Source organism: Mercenaria mercenaria, chromosome 6 (genome assembly GCF_021730395.1).
Source record: "Mercenaria mercenaria strain notata chromosome 6, MADL_Memer_1, whole genome shotgun sequence".
NCBI lineage: Eukaryota > Metazoa > Mollusca > Bivalvia > Venerida > Veneridae > Mercenaria > Mercenaria mercenaria.
The window spans coordinates 22,006,662-22,022,016 of NC_069366.1; the positions used below are offsets into that span (position 1 = coordinate 22,006,662).

The 15,355-nt window shown below is 37.1% G+C and overlaps 1 protein-coding gene across 2 annotated transcripts in view; it reads right to left on the reverse strand.

Annotated features, from left to right (window-relative positions):
- The window catches only part of LOC123549440 (L-fucose kinase-like), a 57,770-nt gene that overhangs the window by 20,255 nt on the left and 22,160 nt on the right, over window positions 1–15,355 (reverse strand). For both annotated transcript variants that reach the window (XM_045337542.2, XM_045337543.2), the window contains exons 11-17: window positions 15,036–15,172; window positions 14,205–14,363; window positions 8,956–9,075; window positions 8,453–8,554; window positions 7,297–7,430; window positions 5,363–5,440; window positions 2,598–2,734 (exon numbers count right to left, since the gene is read on the reverse strand). In XM_045337542.2, the coding sequence (XP_045193477.2) occupies window positions 2,598–2,734; window positions 5,363–5,440; window positions 7,297–7,430; window positions 8,453–8,554; window positions 8,956–9,075; window positions 14,205–14,363; window positions 15,036–15,172 (867 nt within the window). The remainder of the gene's footprint in view (window positions 1–2,597; window positions 2,735–5,362; window positions 5,441–7,296; window positions 7,431–8,452; window positions 8,555–8,955; window positions 9,076–14,204; window positions 14,364–15,035; window positions 15,173–15,355) is intronic.

Sequence of the window (15,355 nt, forward strand, 5' to 3'; positions counted from 1 at the left end):
AATTCTACATACCAAATATCAAAGGCCTAGGCCTTGAACTTTCAGACAAGAAGATTTTTTTCCCTATAGATATGTCTATGTTAAATCTGGGACACCAAGGGCAGGGCCTCTTTTCACCCAAGGGGCATAATTTGAATAATTTTGGTAGAGGAACACAAGGCAAGGCAACATACCAAATATCAAAAGCCTAGGCCTTGCAGTTTCAGGCAAGTAGATTTTTAAAGTTTTTTCCTATATATTAAGTCTATGTAAAACTTGAGACCCCCCTGAGCAGGGCCTCTTTTCACCCCAGGAGCATAATTGAACAACTTTGGTAGAGGATCACAAGGCAATGCAACATACCAAATATCAAAAGCCTAGGCCTTGCAGTTTCAGACAAGAAGATTTTTAAAGTTTTTTTTCCTATATAAGTATATGTAACACTTGAGACCCCTGGGTGGGGCCTCTTTTCACTCCAGGGTTATAATTTGAATAATTTTGATAGAGGACCACAAGCCAATGCTACATACCAATTATCAAAGGCCTAGGTCTTGTGGTTTAGACAAGAAGATTTTTAAAGTTTTTTCCTATATAAGTCTAATGTAAAATTTGTGACCCCTGGGGCTGGGGGGGCCTCTTTTAACCCCAGAGGCATAACTTGAACAATTTTGGTAGAGGTCTACTAGACAATGCATCATACCAAATATCAAAAGCATAGGTCGTATGGTTTCAGACAAGAAGATTTTTAAAGTTTTTTTCCTATATAAGTCTATATAAAACTTGGGACTCCAAGGGCAGGGTCTCTTTTCACCCCAGGGGTACATTTGAATAATTTTGGTTGAGGACCATTAGACAATGCTACAAACCAAATATCAAAGGTCTAAGTGTTGTGGTTTCAGACAAGAAGATTTTAAAACTTTTTTCCCTATATAAGTCTATGTAAAACTTGGGACCCCAGGGCGGGGCCATATTTGACCCTAGAGGGATAATTTGTATAATGTTGGTAGAGGACCACTAGATGATGCTACATACCAAATATCAAAGCCCTAGGCCGTGTGGTTTTGTACAAGAAGATTTTCAAAGTTTTCCCTATATAAGTCTATATAAACCATGTGACCCCCGGGGCAGGGCCATTTTTGACCCTAGGGGGATAATTTGAAAAATTCTGGTAGAGGACCACTAAATGATGCTACACACCAGATATCAAAGCCATATGCCCTGTGGTTTTGGACAAGAAGATTTTTAAAGTTTTTCCTTTCGGTTGCCATGGCAACCAGAGTTCTGCATGAAATTCATTTCTTTGAACAATTTTGAAAGGGGGCCACCCAAGGATCATTCTTGTAAAATTTGGTGTAATTCTGCCTAGTGGTTTTCAAGAAGAAGATTTTTTTAGAAAATGTTGACGGACACAGGACGCAAGACGGACACTGAGTGGTCACAATAGCTAAAAATTAATCACACTCTAAACTTTGCTTAATTACAGATTTTCATATTGTTTTATATACTGTGAAACTCTTACTACATAATGAAGTCTGAATTTCATGGATTTTGCAACTGTGTTTATCTGCATAATTCAGCCCAACAAATACACAGAAGTCTTCCAAAGTGAAATCCATCGATTTTCATCACAGCGAAATATCAGTTTGGCGAAACCACACAAACTGCCAACAACATTAAGTTTTTTGAGGTATATTTCCTATTTTAGAAAGTACGATCTTTCATAACATCTGAAAAAGCATTCTTAATTGAATACGATTTAGCTGGCAACATAACATGAGTCACACCACTTTCAAAAGAACACTAAATGTGATACAGAAAGGGAATGAATGTAGAAATGAAACATTTAAAATTGAACATGTTAATGGGGTTGGGGTATACAAGTCTGGTAAATAGTCAGGCTCTAAATATACCTTTATTCTTCATGCATGAAGCCCAAACTAATATAACAAGATAACGTATGAATACCATTACAATGAATGTTAATTCAAAACAATAACAATTAGCCACATCTAATACATCCTAATACAGAACATCGAATGTGTAAAGATCAAACACTTTTTGCACTGATCTATTCCTTATGAGCCATACAGTCTTTACAAGCCCTATAATTGTTCTCATGGATAATATTTTGATGTGGTGTAAATGTCAAGTTACATTAACAATTTTGAAAAAGATCTAGAAAATGAGTCATTACATTTTTACAGTTGAAGATAAAGAAAATGTTATCAATGTTAATAGATAAATAGGCAATACATAGCACAGTCCAAAAGTAAACCTTCAGTAAATGTAAAACAGTCTAGTTACATAAACTGTCTGTTACCTGTATCAAGCATACAGCATAGTTACATGAACTGTCTGGTACCTGTTTGCTTGTTTGTTTTGGGTTTAACACCGTTTTTCAACAGTATTTCAGTTATGTAATGGTGGGCAGTTAATCTAACCAGTATTCCTGGATTCTGTACTAGTACAAACCTGTTCTCTGCAAGTAACTGCCAACTTCCCAACATGAATTATCAGAGGTGGGTCTGTTACCTGTATCAAGTGAGCAGCATAGTTACATAAAAATGTCTGTTACTTGTATCAAGCATACAGCATAGTTACATAAAAATGTCTATTACCTGTATCAAGTGTGTTGAGCAATAATTCAGTGTAACCATCTATCACAGCACTGCTGTACAGGACACGGAAACCTTTATTCTCTTGCTGTAACAAAGCCTTTGTAATATCATGCTGGCCCACTGTATAAAACAACTTCCTGTAAAATGAACAAAGTATAGAAAATTTTGTATTCCTTTCTATCATTTCTGAAGTAATAGCTCACAATCTGTTTTCTAACTCAAACAAAAGCCATCTAATGACAGTAAGATGGACTATTTGAAGCTCTTCCACCTAATACAAGCATACATACAAAATCTTAGCAAAATTTTCCAAGTTGAGAAGGGACATAATTATGCTACAAAGCAGTCTGAAAGACAGCTAAATCCCCCGCCACTGCTAAGGATAGTGAAAGGGTAAACCCTTGACCTTTAGCCGTGACCTTGACCTTGAACTGACATGGCTGACTCATGAATTCTGCACAACGTCTTGATGAGGTGATCATTTGACCCAAGTTTCAAGAAAATCCTTCAAGGGGTTTAGGAGATACAGAGCTCTAACTGTTGACCTTGAGTTGTGACCTTGACCTTGAGTTGACATGGCTGACTCATGAGTTCTTGATGAGGTGATCATTTGACCCAAGTTTGATGAAAGTCCTTTAAGAGGTTTAGGAGATATAGAGCGGACACAAAATAGAAGGCTCAAACCTTTCACCCTAAGTTGTAACCTTGACCTTGAGCCAGCATGGCTGACTCATGAGTTCTGCACATCGTCTTGATGAGGTGATCATTTGACCCAAGTTTTATAAAATTCCTTCAAGGGGTTTAGGAGATATAGAGCGGACACAAAATGGAAGGCTCAAACCTTTGACCTTGATGTGACCTTGACCTTGAGCCGACAAGGCTGACTCATGGGTTCTGCATATTGTCTTGATGAGGTGATCATTTGACCCAAGTTTCATGAAAATCCTTCAAGGGGTTTAGGAAATATGGAGCGGACACAAAAGTGTTACGGACAGACGGAAGGACGGACGGAGACCATTCCTATAACCCCCCACCACTTGTGGCAGGGGATTAAAAATGTAGGCTAGGGTTATGAAACGTGCCATGTTGTCAAAGATGTGGAGAATCTTAAAAATTGGTCAAACATATTTACTTACAATACTGCAATAAAAGCTAAAGTTATGTAACTTGTCACATTGGTAAACTCATTATGCTGAAGTTGTGTGAAGTTTGAAAGCATTAGACCTAGTAGTTTTATAGAAACCTGCTTACGAGCAAACTTATGTAACAAGTCATGTAGTTTTATAGAAACCTGCTCACATGCGAACTTATGTGACATGTAGTTTTAAAGAAACCTGCTCACATGCAAACTTACGACATACCTGCTCACATGCGAACTTATGTGACATGCAGTTTTATAGAAACCTGCTTACAAGGAAACTTATGTAACAAAAGTTTTACAGAAACCTGTTTACAAGTAAACATATGTGACATGAAGATTTACAGAAACCTGCTTACAAGCAAGCTTATGTGACATGTAGTTTTACAAAGACCTGCTTACAAGCAAGCTTATGTGACATGTAGTTTTACAAAGACCTGCTTACAAGCAAGCTTATGTGACATGTAGTTTTACAGATACCTGCTTACAACAGAAACCTGTCTACAAGCAAACTTATAAAGTATACAGAAACCTGCCTACAAGCAAACTTAATGTGACATGCACATGAATGAAAGGCCGACAAAAATAGGACTACTACTTGAAAAAAAATTCAGAGAGTCAAGCTAAAACATGAAACAAGTTTAATGCAGTTTTTCAATAGTATTTCAGTCATGTCAGGGATCGAATTTAACTTTTTTTCCAACTAGCAAATTTTTGCTAGTGCCATTTTTTTCCGCTAGCAAAATGATGGGTTCCACTAGCAATTATTTAAAAGCTGTTTACGTGCTAAATTCAAGTTGTTTTGTTGTTGTTTGGTTTCATATAAAAGTTCACAGTCCGGACAGGCTTGGGACTTTCTGGTTTTGAAAGTACGATACAAACCAAAGTACTCAATGATTCTTTGGACTTTAGGCTTGACGTTGATCTTTTAAGTTTTTCTCAGGTCACAGTTGGTAGTGTTGCTAGCATTTTCGAGCTCCGCAGGCTTTTTTGCACCAAGAAACATGTTATTTCCTCTCCATTTTCACAGAATTTTGCAAATTACAGACGTCCAAAATGAAAACAAATATTGCCTAGACGCTTACTTACATATCCGATAATTACTTTTGTATAAAGCGACAAGCGTCTAGAAGCAGTCACGTGATTATCGGTAAATTAACTGCCCGAAAGGAGTTTTTAAAGAGAAAAGGACAGTTTGAGCGAATTCCCCGATTTTCGAATGTGATCGCAAAAATATTCGAGTGCCATGATTTTCTACTCGCATTTTTTTTATTCTTACTCGAATTTTGCGAGTTAGCGACCGTTAAATTCGATCCCTGCATGTGATGGCAGGCAGTTAACCTAACCAGTGCTCCTGGATTCTGTACCAGTACAAACCTGTTCTTCACAAATAACTGCCAACTTTCCCACATGAATCAGAGGTGGAGGACTGATGATTTCATACACATTGGTGAATTTGTTGTTTATCAAATAGTCAAGGGAGAACATACGACTCTCCCAAGGATCAAACTCACGACTCCGTGATCCGTAGACCAATGCTCTAACTACTGAGCTAAGCGGACGGGCGTATAAAACAAGTTAACTGTTGCAATGGTGTAATTTACATTTTCAGAAAATCTATATTTACCTTCTAAATTCCAGTTGTTCTTTAAGATCTGTCAATGAATGAATGTCCTTCATACTCAATCTCCATGAACTTCTCCATCTGAAATATACAAACGCTTGTATTGGGTCAAGGGAGAAAGTACTAAATGAGAGCAAAGGTCACATGCTAATCAATAATTATATGAGCTATGGTGAATCTACCTAAAGTACTTTTTGAATTGTAATTAATTTCGATTTCGGACCTATGCCCGATGGGCAACGCCAAATCTATATCCTTCCACCTTAGGTAAGAGATACAGTGAATTCATTAATATTTGTGGGGGACTAATTTTAGAAGATTTCACAGTTAGTCAATCCATGAAATTTAATCCCAACGAACAGGTAAAATTCCAATACATTTTATGTTCAAAACTTGAAATCCACAAATTCATATCCCCATGAAATTGCCATTTTGACCACAACCACAAAATTTCATGCCCTCGAAATTAATCGAATTTACAGAAATAATACATGTAGTGTATAAGGACTTCCATTTTATGTACGCTTTTCTCCAACAGGACTTCTCTTCAGTTCGGCTGGGAAAGATCAGGGCTCCTTTAAGATTTCTGTTTCAAGTACTCCAATTCCCTGTCAGACTTATCTTCTGAGATTAAAGAAACCACTATGACTTTCTTTCTAAGTGTAGATATTTCATGTTGGACTTCCTTTGCAAGTCTGAGCACCTGTTGTAAAAACAAGAGGGTCATGATGACCCTTGATCGCTCACCAGAGTAATATGAGCTACATGTTTCAAATGTTAAACTGATGATTATTAGAAATTTTTTGGAAGATTTTCCGATGTACAATCAAGTAACCCCTGGGGTGGGGCCAATTTTACCCCAGGGCTCATGATTTGAACAAAGTTTGTAGAAGTCTTCTAGGAAATGTTACATATCAAATATCTAAGATCTAGGCTTTCTGGTTTATTTTTAGCAAATTTATGAAGATTTCCCTATGTACAATCAAGTAACCCCTGGGGCTGGGTCAATTTGACCCTGGGGGGGTTTGGGGGGGGGGGGGGGGGGGGGGGGGTCAAGATTTGAACAACTTTTGTAGAGGTCCACTAGGCAATGCTACATGTCAAATATCTAAGATCTAGGCCTTCTGGTTTATTTTTAGAAAAATTTTAAGATTTTTTTATGTATAATCAAGTAACCCCATGGGGCGGGGTCAAGATTTGAACAAATTTTGTAGAAGTGTACTAGGCAATGCTACATGTCAAATATCTAAGATCTAGGCCTTCTGGTTTATTTTAAGAAATTTTTTGAAGATTTTCCTATGTAAAATCAAGTGACCCCTGGGGTGGGGTCAAGATTTGAACAAATTTTGTAGAGGTCCACTAGGCAATGCTACATGTCAAATATCTAAGATCTAGGCCTTCTGGTTTATTTTTAGAAAATTTTTAAGATTTTTTTATGTATAATCAAGTAACCCCATGGGGCGGGGTCAAGATTTGAACAAATTTTGTAGAAGTGTATTAGGCAATGCTACATGTCAAATATCTAAGCTCTAGGGCTTCTGGTTTTTGAGAAGAAGATTTTTTAAAATTTTCCTATGTAAAATCAAGTGACCCCTGGGTCATGATTTGAACAAATTTAGTAGAGGTCCACTAGGCAATGCTTCACACCAAATATCTAAGCTCTAGGGCTTCCGGTTTTTGAGAAGAAGATTTTTAAAGTTTTTCCTTTCTGTTGCCATGGCAACCAGAGTTCTCCATGGAATTCAATTCTTTGAACAATTTTTAAAGAAGACCATCCAAGGAACATCCCTGTGCAGTTTCATCAAAATTGGCCTGTTGGTTTAGGAGGAGATGTTGTTAAAAGGAAAGTGTGGACTGGCATACAACGGATGGACGCTGAGCGATCACAATACCTCACCCTGAGCACTTTGTGCTCAGGTGAGCTGAAAAAAACTTACCTCCTCAAAATATCTTTATTATCATTATCTGTGATAACTCCCTGTAACCAGAGAATCTCCTGTAGACCTACTATTTCACTTGCATGGAACACTGGGAATAACTGAGCTGTAAAGATCGTTTGATCATCCGTTTCCTGTAGAAAAATATGGGACCTTAATGTGAGCCTGAGACTGCACTCTTTACTATTTAAATCTCGTGGTCATATCTTTCAAGTCTTCTATCATTTTTGGTGACAGGAAATTATATTAAACTAGAAATGTGTCACAGACATGGATGCCCACTAAACATGAGAAAGGTCAAAGGCATGGTACTGCAGGCAAACTAAAACAAGACCCTTGGCCCTATTCATTTACAAAAAAAAATATTGTAGGACAAGCAGAAAATTTAGTAATCTGAATATGTAATGAAAATTGGCATGACACATGGTCTATCTATGCTTAACATTTGTGTCAAATTATTCTGAAATTGGACCACGCATGTAAAAGTTATAGCCTGGACACAAACCATTTTCCGAATACACAAACAAACATACACAAACAAAAACACACACACACGGACAGTCTACTTCAAATGCTGAAAGTCCTAAAGAAATGAATTTCACATGACTAAGTATACATACTAATTGTGTTACAATTAAAAGTCCTCTATAACGGTCATTTGTTAAAATACTTGTAGTTGATTTTTTTTTCTGCAGGTGTGTGCTACTTCAAAGCTAACACAAGGTATTGATTAGACTCATAAACATGTTTTGCGTTAACAAAGATACTAAGAGGTAACTGTTTGTATTTTCAAATATGGATTTGTGTCCGATATATCTTCAAGAAAAATATCAGATAATATGCACATGTTTACTTCATGTTAATGATTTATACTAAGTTTCATTTGAGTTGGATGGAAAGTGTAGGAGCTACCGAGTATAGAAGAAAGTGTGATGGATTGACAGACATTTCGTACACTATATGCCTCCTGAATCTTTAACAAAGGGGACATAATTAATATACACTTAAATTTACCTAATATCATCTAGTCAGTTTGATACATAATAAATATTATCTATGGTCAACTTGCTTTTTACCACAAATAATCCCAGACTAAAAACAAGATTTTTTATAAACTGCTGGTTCCCTTCCTTATACTTGCAAGACAATGACCTACCACTTCCTGTCCCCAGAGGTCTTCCTTTATAATACCAGTCCTATTCATCATATACACCCAGGGATCATTACAGAAACTGCTCACACTTTTCCACATCGGATCCTGAAAAATGTTCAAATCAGTGATAGAACTAAAGCACATAGGTGAAAAAAAGAACATACATTATACAGTCAACTTTACAGATTCGAAACAACTACTTCATATGATATAAAAAAGTTGATAATCTGCACTTATAAGGCTACAACTACACATACTACCAAATTTTTGTATACTTGCAATTTCAAAGCCCAATTTGTAGTTAAAAACTATACTCCTTTACATGTAGCTCTATCTGCATTTTTTTGAATATCCTATATCGATTGACAGTGACAAGAACAATTACTATACCCAACCCTACCCTACCCATTTACTTACCTTACTAAAACTATCTTAAGGATGACCTAAATGAAGTAATTCAATCATTATACAGAAAAAACTGTTTTGCAAATATTCAGTTCACTTACATCAATGTTGTCAAAGCGACCATGTGTTGTTGTTACATGAATGGATTTCCCCAGCATAGGAACAAAAATACTGTTACACTGTACAATAATAGAGTCTGCAAATGTTACACTATCTGTAGACTGAAACATAAACAAAATAAGTGTTCTGTTACCTGTGTGATGAAATTTAAACAAAGTAAGTGTTCCGTTACCTGTGTGCTGACATATAAATTCGGACGTGCCTGTTTTTAGCTCGACTTTTGGAAGAAAAAGTAAAGCTACTGCATTTGCTACGGCATCAGCGTCGCTGTTTGTTAAAGTTTTTGACGAAGTCAAATATCTCTGTTACTATCAAAGCTATTGACCTAAAAACTTATAATAATTATTTACTATCAAAGTTTACACCAGGAGAAATAATCCCCATAACTCTGATTGAATTTTGATAGAATTATGCCCCTTTTTAATTTAGAATTTCAGGTTAAAATTTGGATAAAGTCAAATATCTCTGTTATTATCCAAGCTATTTACTTGAAACTTAAAACAGTTATTTACTATCGAAGTCTACACCAGGAAAAACATTCCCAGTAACTCTGATTTGAATTTTGACAAAATTATGTCCCTTTTTAACTTAGAATTTTTAGGTTAAAATTTTTGATAGGGTCTTATATCTCTGTTACTATCAAAGCTATTGACTTGAAACTTTAAATACTTATTTACCATCAAAGACTTCACCAGGAGAAACATTCCCCAGAACCCTGATTTTAATTTTGATAGAATTATGCCCCTTTTTATGCCCCCACTTTGTGGGGAGGAGGCATATAGATTTGCCCTTGTCCGTCTGTCCGTCCTTCTGAGAATGTTGTGTCACGCCTAGCTCCAGAAGTATTTGACGTAGAGTCACAAAATGTTACAGGAATGTTGGTCAGCATGTGTAGTTGTGCACCTGAGGTTTCGCGTCCGGATTCATTCAGTTGTGTAGGAGTTATGACCCCTGACTTTGTAAAAACTAGTCATTTTAATGTTGTGTCGCGCCTAGCTCCAAAAGTATTTGTCGTAGAGTCACAAAACTTTACAGGATTGTTGGTCAACATATGCAGTTGTGCACCTAGGGTTTCGCCTCCATATTTATTCAGTCGTGTAGGAGTTATGGCCCCTGACTTAGTAAAGAATTGGTCGTTTTAATGTTGTGTCGTGCGTAGCTCCAAAAGTATTTGACCTAGAGCCAGGAAAAACAATCCCCATAACTCTGATTTGAGTTTTGACAGAATTATGCACCCTTTTTACTTATTTTTTTTTTTTTTTTTTTTTTTTATAAAGTCAAATACCTCTATTACTATTAAAGCTTTTGACTTTGTCTGCACGCAGAGAAATAATCCCCATTACTCTGGTTTGAATTTTGACACAGTTATGTCCCGTTTTAACTTGGAAATTTTTACTGGCAAAGCTCTTATTCAAAGCACTGTGAAAAGTTGAGCACGCTGTCTTATGGACAGCTCTTGTTCCGTGTTTCTGTCCATCAAAAAGAAGTTATGCACACATATTGCCAAAAGTATTAAATCGAGTCATGCACTCTGCACGTCATCATAATGGTGTGAACGTGCCATGTTTCTTTAAAATCCTTCAAGCAGTTCAAGAGTAACATATCGCACTCGAATTAAAATTATATGACCTTTGACCCCTAAGTGTGATATTAACCTTGTAGCTAGCCATCCAAAACATGCGCTCTGCACGCCGTCTCTATATGGTGGACATTGTGCAATGTTTCTTTAAAATGCCTCAAACAGATCAAGAGTTACAGAGCGGGCATGAAACAAAGTCATACAACCTTGACACCTAAGTGTGACCTTGACCTTAAAGCGAGCAACCTGATACAGGCACTCTAAACGTCATCTTGATGTGGTGAACATTTGTCAAGTTTGTTTTAAATCCTATACGGGGTTCGCGAGTTACAGCGCAGAGTCGGCATGAAATTGCTAACGGACAGACGGACACACAGACAGCCAAATTAACACCTGTTGTATCCCAAAATACGTCCCCTTGGATGTATAATGACAACAAAGGAGTGGAGACGCACGCTATTACATTTTCTACAGTTTTCACAATGATTTACTTACTGACCTACATTTTGATTACAGCTGACCCAGTTTAGATTTTTTCATGTCGGACATCGACGGAATCTGGATACACTGCGATCAGACTAGCTCATCTTTTCAACTTTGACGCAGATGCTCAACTTATTACATCAAAGAACATTTCAGAAAAGTGTTATGATGCTAGATCAAATACTTTTTGCGATATGTATAACAAAACATTTCAGTGGTGAACAGACAGACGGAAAGAATCCAAATCTTATCCTGTTCGGTGACATAATAAGCCAGACATTACCATCATTATAGGAATGTTTTCCTACCAAACATAAATTGAAATTATCATGTTGAGACAGTCCCCTTGAAAAATCGATAGTCTTAGGTATTCACAGTCCACGTAGACTTAATTAGCAAATGTCTAAAAGCAGTATCAACAAAGGAGGATCTAAGTGTCTCTCAGACATCTGGTATTATAACCATTCAGCTGCAATAATTAGGTCAGAATTTTAACAGAAACAAACTTGACCACTGTAAGTCTTTTAACCATTCTATCTTAAAGCTGGGTGACTGTACCCAGCCTGCGCATCCGGCAGTCTGGTCAGGATCAATGCTGTTTGCTTTCAAAGCCTATTGCAATATAAGAAACCGTTAACCAACAGCATGGATCCTGACCAGACTGCAGATGCGCAGGCTGGTCTGGATCCATGCTGGTCACAAAGCCACTATGTTGATTTTCTCGCGCGGCTCAAATACCAAAACAGAACAGGGCTAGACAATTCCACTCTTCCACCTACAATTACAAACATAAATAAGCTCCGGGCAAGTGAAACTTACTGTAGTACTTGTCCTATGGTACGAGTGTGATTTTTGACCACAAATACAGGAAGTCTTATAAAAATAGAGTTGTAAAAACGGATCTAAAAAGAAAGTTCATTTGAGCCGTGTCATGGGAAAACCAACATAGTGGGTTTGCGACCAGCATGGATCCAGACCAGCCTGGGCATCCGCGCAGTCTGGTCAGGATCCATGCTGTTCGCTTTCAAAGCCTATTGGAATTAAAGAAACTGTTAGCGAACAGCATGGATCCTGACCAGACTGCGCGGATGCGCAGGCTGGTCTGGATCCATGCTGGTCGCAAACCCACTATGTTGGTTTTCTCATGGCACGGCTCATTTGTTGTTCGCAATTCTAAAATCTGCCACATTCCATTATGGTACAGCATTATGATTGCATAAGCTAGATGCTGGATAATCAACAAGAGGACCATGATGGTCCTGAATCGCTCACCTATCCCCACATGACCCAGTGTTGAACTGAGTATGACCTAGTTATTTCTATTATTTGACATAGTGACCTAGTTTTTGAGCACATGTGACCTAGATATCATCAAGATAAAAATTCTGACCAATTTTCATGAAGATCCATTGAAAAATATGACCTCTAGAGAGGTCACAAGGTTTTTCTATTATTTGACCTAATGACCTAGTTTTTGAAGGCATGTGACCCACCTTTAAACTTGACCTAGATATCATCAAGGTGAACATTCTCACCAATTTTCATGAAGATCTCGTGAAAAATATGGCCTCTAGAGAGGTCACAAGGTTTTTCTATTTTTCGACCTACTGACCTAGTTTTTGACCGCACATGACCCAGTTATGAACTTGACCTAGATATCATCAAGCTGAACATTCTCACCAATATTCATGAAGATCCATTGAGAAATATGGCCTCTAGAGACATCACAAGATTTTTCTATTTTTAGACCTACTGACCTAGTTTTTGACCGCACGTAACCCAGTTTCGAACTTGACCTAGATATCATCAAGGTCAACATTCTGACCAATTTTCATGAAGATCTCTTGAAAAATATGGCCTCTAAAGAGGTCACAAGGTTTTTCTATTTTTAGATCTACTGACCTAGTTATTGACCGCACGTGACCCAGTTTCGAACTTGACCTAGATATCATCAAGATGAACATTCTGACCAATTTTCATAAAGATCCCATGAAAAATATGGCCTCTAGAGAGGTCACAAAGTTTTTCTATTTTCAGACCTACTGACCTAGTTTTTGACCATACGTGACCCAGTTTCGAACTTGACCTAGATATCATCAAGGTGAACATTCTGACCATTTTTCATGAAGATCCATTGAGAAATATGGCCTCTAGAGAGGTCACAAGGTTTTTCTATTTTTAGACCTACTGACCTAGTTTTTGACCCCACGTGAGCCAGTTTCGAACTTGACCTAGGTATCATCAAGGTGAACATTCTGACCAATATTCATGAAGATCTCATGAAAAATATGGTCTCTAGAGAGGTAGCAAGGTTTTTCTATTTTTAGACCTAGTGACCTAGTGTTTGACCCTATGTGACCCAGTTTCAAACTTGACCTAGGTATCATCAAGGTGAACATTCTGACCAATATTCATGAAGATCTCATGAAAAATATGGCCTCTAGAGAGGTCACAAGGTTTTTCTATTTTTAGACCTACTGACCTAGTTTTTGACCCCACGTGACCCAAATTCGAACTTGACCTAGATATCATCAAGGTGAACATTCTGACCAATTTTCATGAAGATCTCATGAAAAATATGGCCTCTAGAGAGGTCACAAGGTTTTTCTATTTTTAGATCTACTGACCTAGTTTTTGACCGCACCTGACCCAGTTTCGAACTTGACCTAGATATCATCAAGATGAACATTCTGACCAACTTTCATAAAGATCCCATGAAAAATGTGACCTCTAGAGTGGTCACAAGCAAAAGTTTACGGACGGACGGACGACGGACGCCACGCGATCACAAAAGCTCACCTTGTCACTTCGTGACAGGTGATCTAAAAACCAGATTTCAGTATGTACTGTTTTTAATTCTTTAAAATAGACGATGTCCGTTAAAACATCATTTTTTTTAGTAAATTGCAGGATGGGTACAAATTGTAGCAGGATGAGTGAACTGAAAATTCTAAGTAGTAGGTTGAGTTCCTTTCAAAGAATTTGTCGAGCCCTGAAACAGCCAGCTATAAATCTAGAAGCTAAATAAGATACATGAAAAACACGTGCATAAAAATGCGATTTTTAAAAGCAACCAAATGTTTCAAAACCAGATATATTAAGGTAAATAAATAAATATTGATGTTTTTAATAAGAGGTGATTTACTTAAAAATAATGCAAACAGGTACCTGAGGGTCTGTGACAAGTCCGGATATAAATGAATCTTTACCAACAGTCACATGACCTTGTAAATTACAATGTGTGAGGACACATTTTGGCCCTACTGTAACATTCTCACCAAGAACACTGTTAATCAATATTGATGACACATCTACTTGATCAGGATTCTAAAACAAAGGAAATTCTTGAAGACATATCAATAACAAGATACACTACAATTTTACAGTTTCAAAACATTTCTCAAATCAAACCACCAACAAGTGAAAATGACTACAAACTCAAATAACTGGTTCAGGAATGATCAACACCACTCCTATTTGCTTCATAGCATATTTATACATGTTGTTTAGAAACTTTACGATTGTTTATTAGTTATCTTCACTTTGATTTTAACATCCAACTGTATGAATAAATGCTTATCTTAATCAGTTTGTAACATTTGAATAGGATTCTACTTCTTGCCCCAATTTCCCTCACTGATCAGATTTGTGTTTGTGCTTATTTCACTTTCAGAAAAAATAACTACAATGCACTGAAGCTGAAGTGTTAACTCTTAGCCTGCTGGCGGCAAGTGATTCTGCCTTTGCGACCAGTGCAGACCAAGATCAGCCTGCACATTCGTGCAGTCTGATCATGGTCTGCACTGTTTGCTATTCAGTCAGTAAATTTTTAGTAAACACCCCTTCAAATGATAAATGGTACTGCCTAAATTGGAAGATGGACCAGTCCATTATAGAAATATAGCAGGGTAAGGGTTAAGAGAAGCCATGAAAAGGCTTAATCAGATGTGTGATGATGTTCGAGACTGGTCTAATCTTGGGAAGTGCAGGACAGCATACCTTTACATGAGAATGAGTCCAGTTTTGCCACTGAAACATTCCCTCTGGAAAACACTGCTGCAACAATCTGTCCTGAATATTTCTCTTGTGTTCTTGTATTGTGTGTGGGAAAATACAACTACCATCTTCTATCATGCCTGTCATAATTAATGAACTTTAATTATCTATGTACAATAAAAATAAAATTGTACATTTGCAAAATTCAGTTTAGTCTAATATGCAAATTGATTTTACTTGTAAGAAAACAACTCTAATGAAGTAGGCCTGTACTGAATTCTGTTAATAATCAAATCAAAGAAAGACACTTAAAATATGTACTG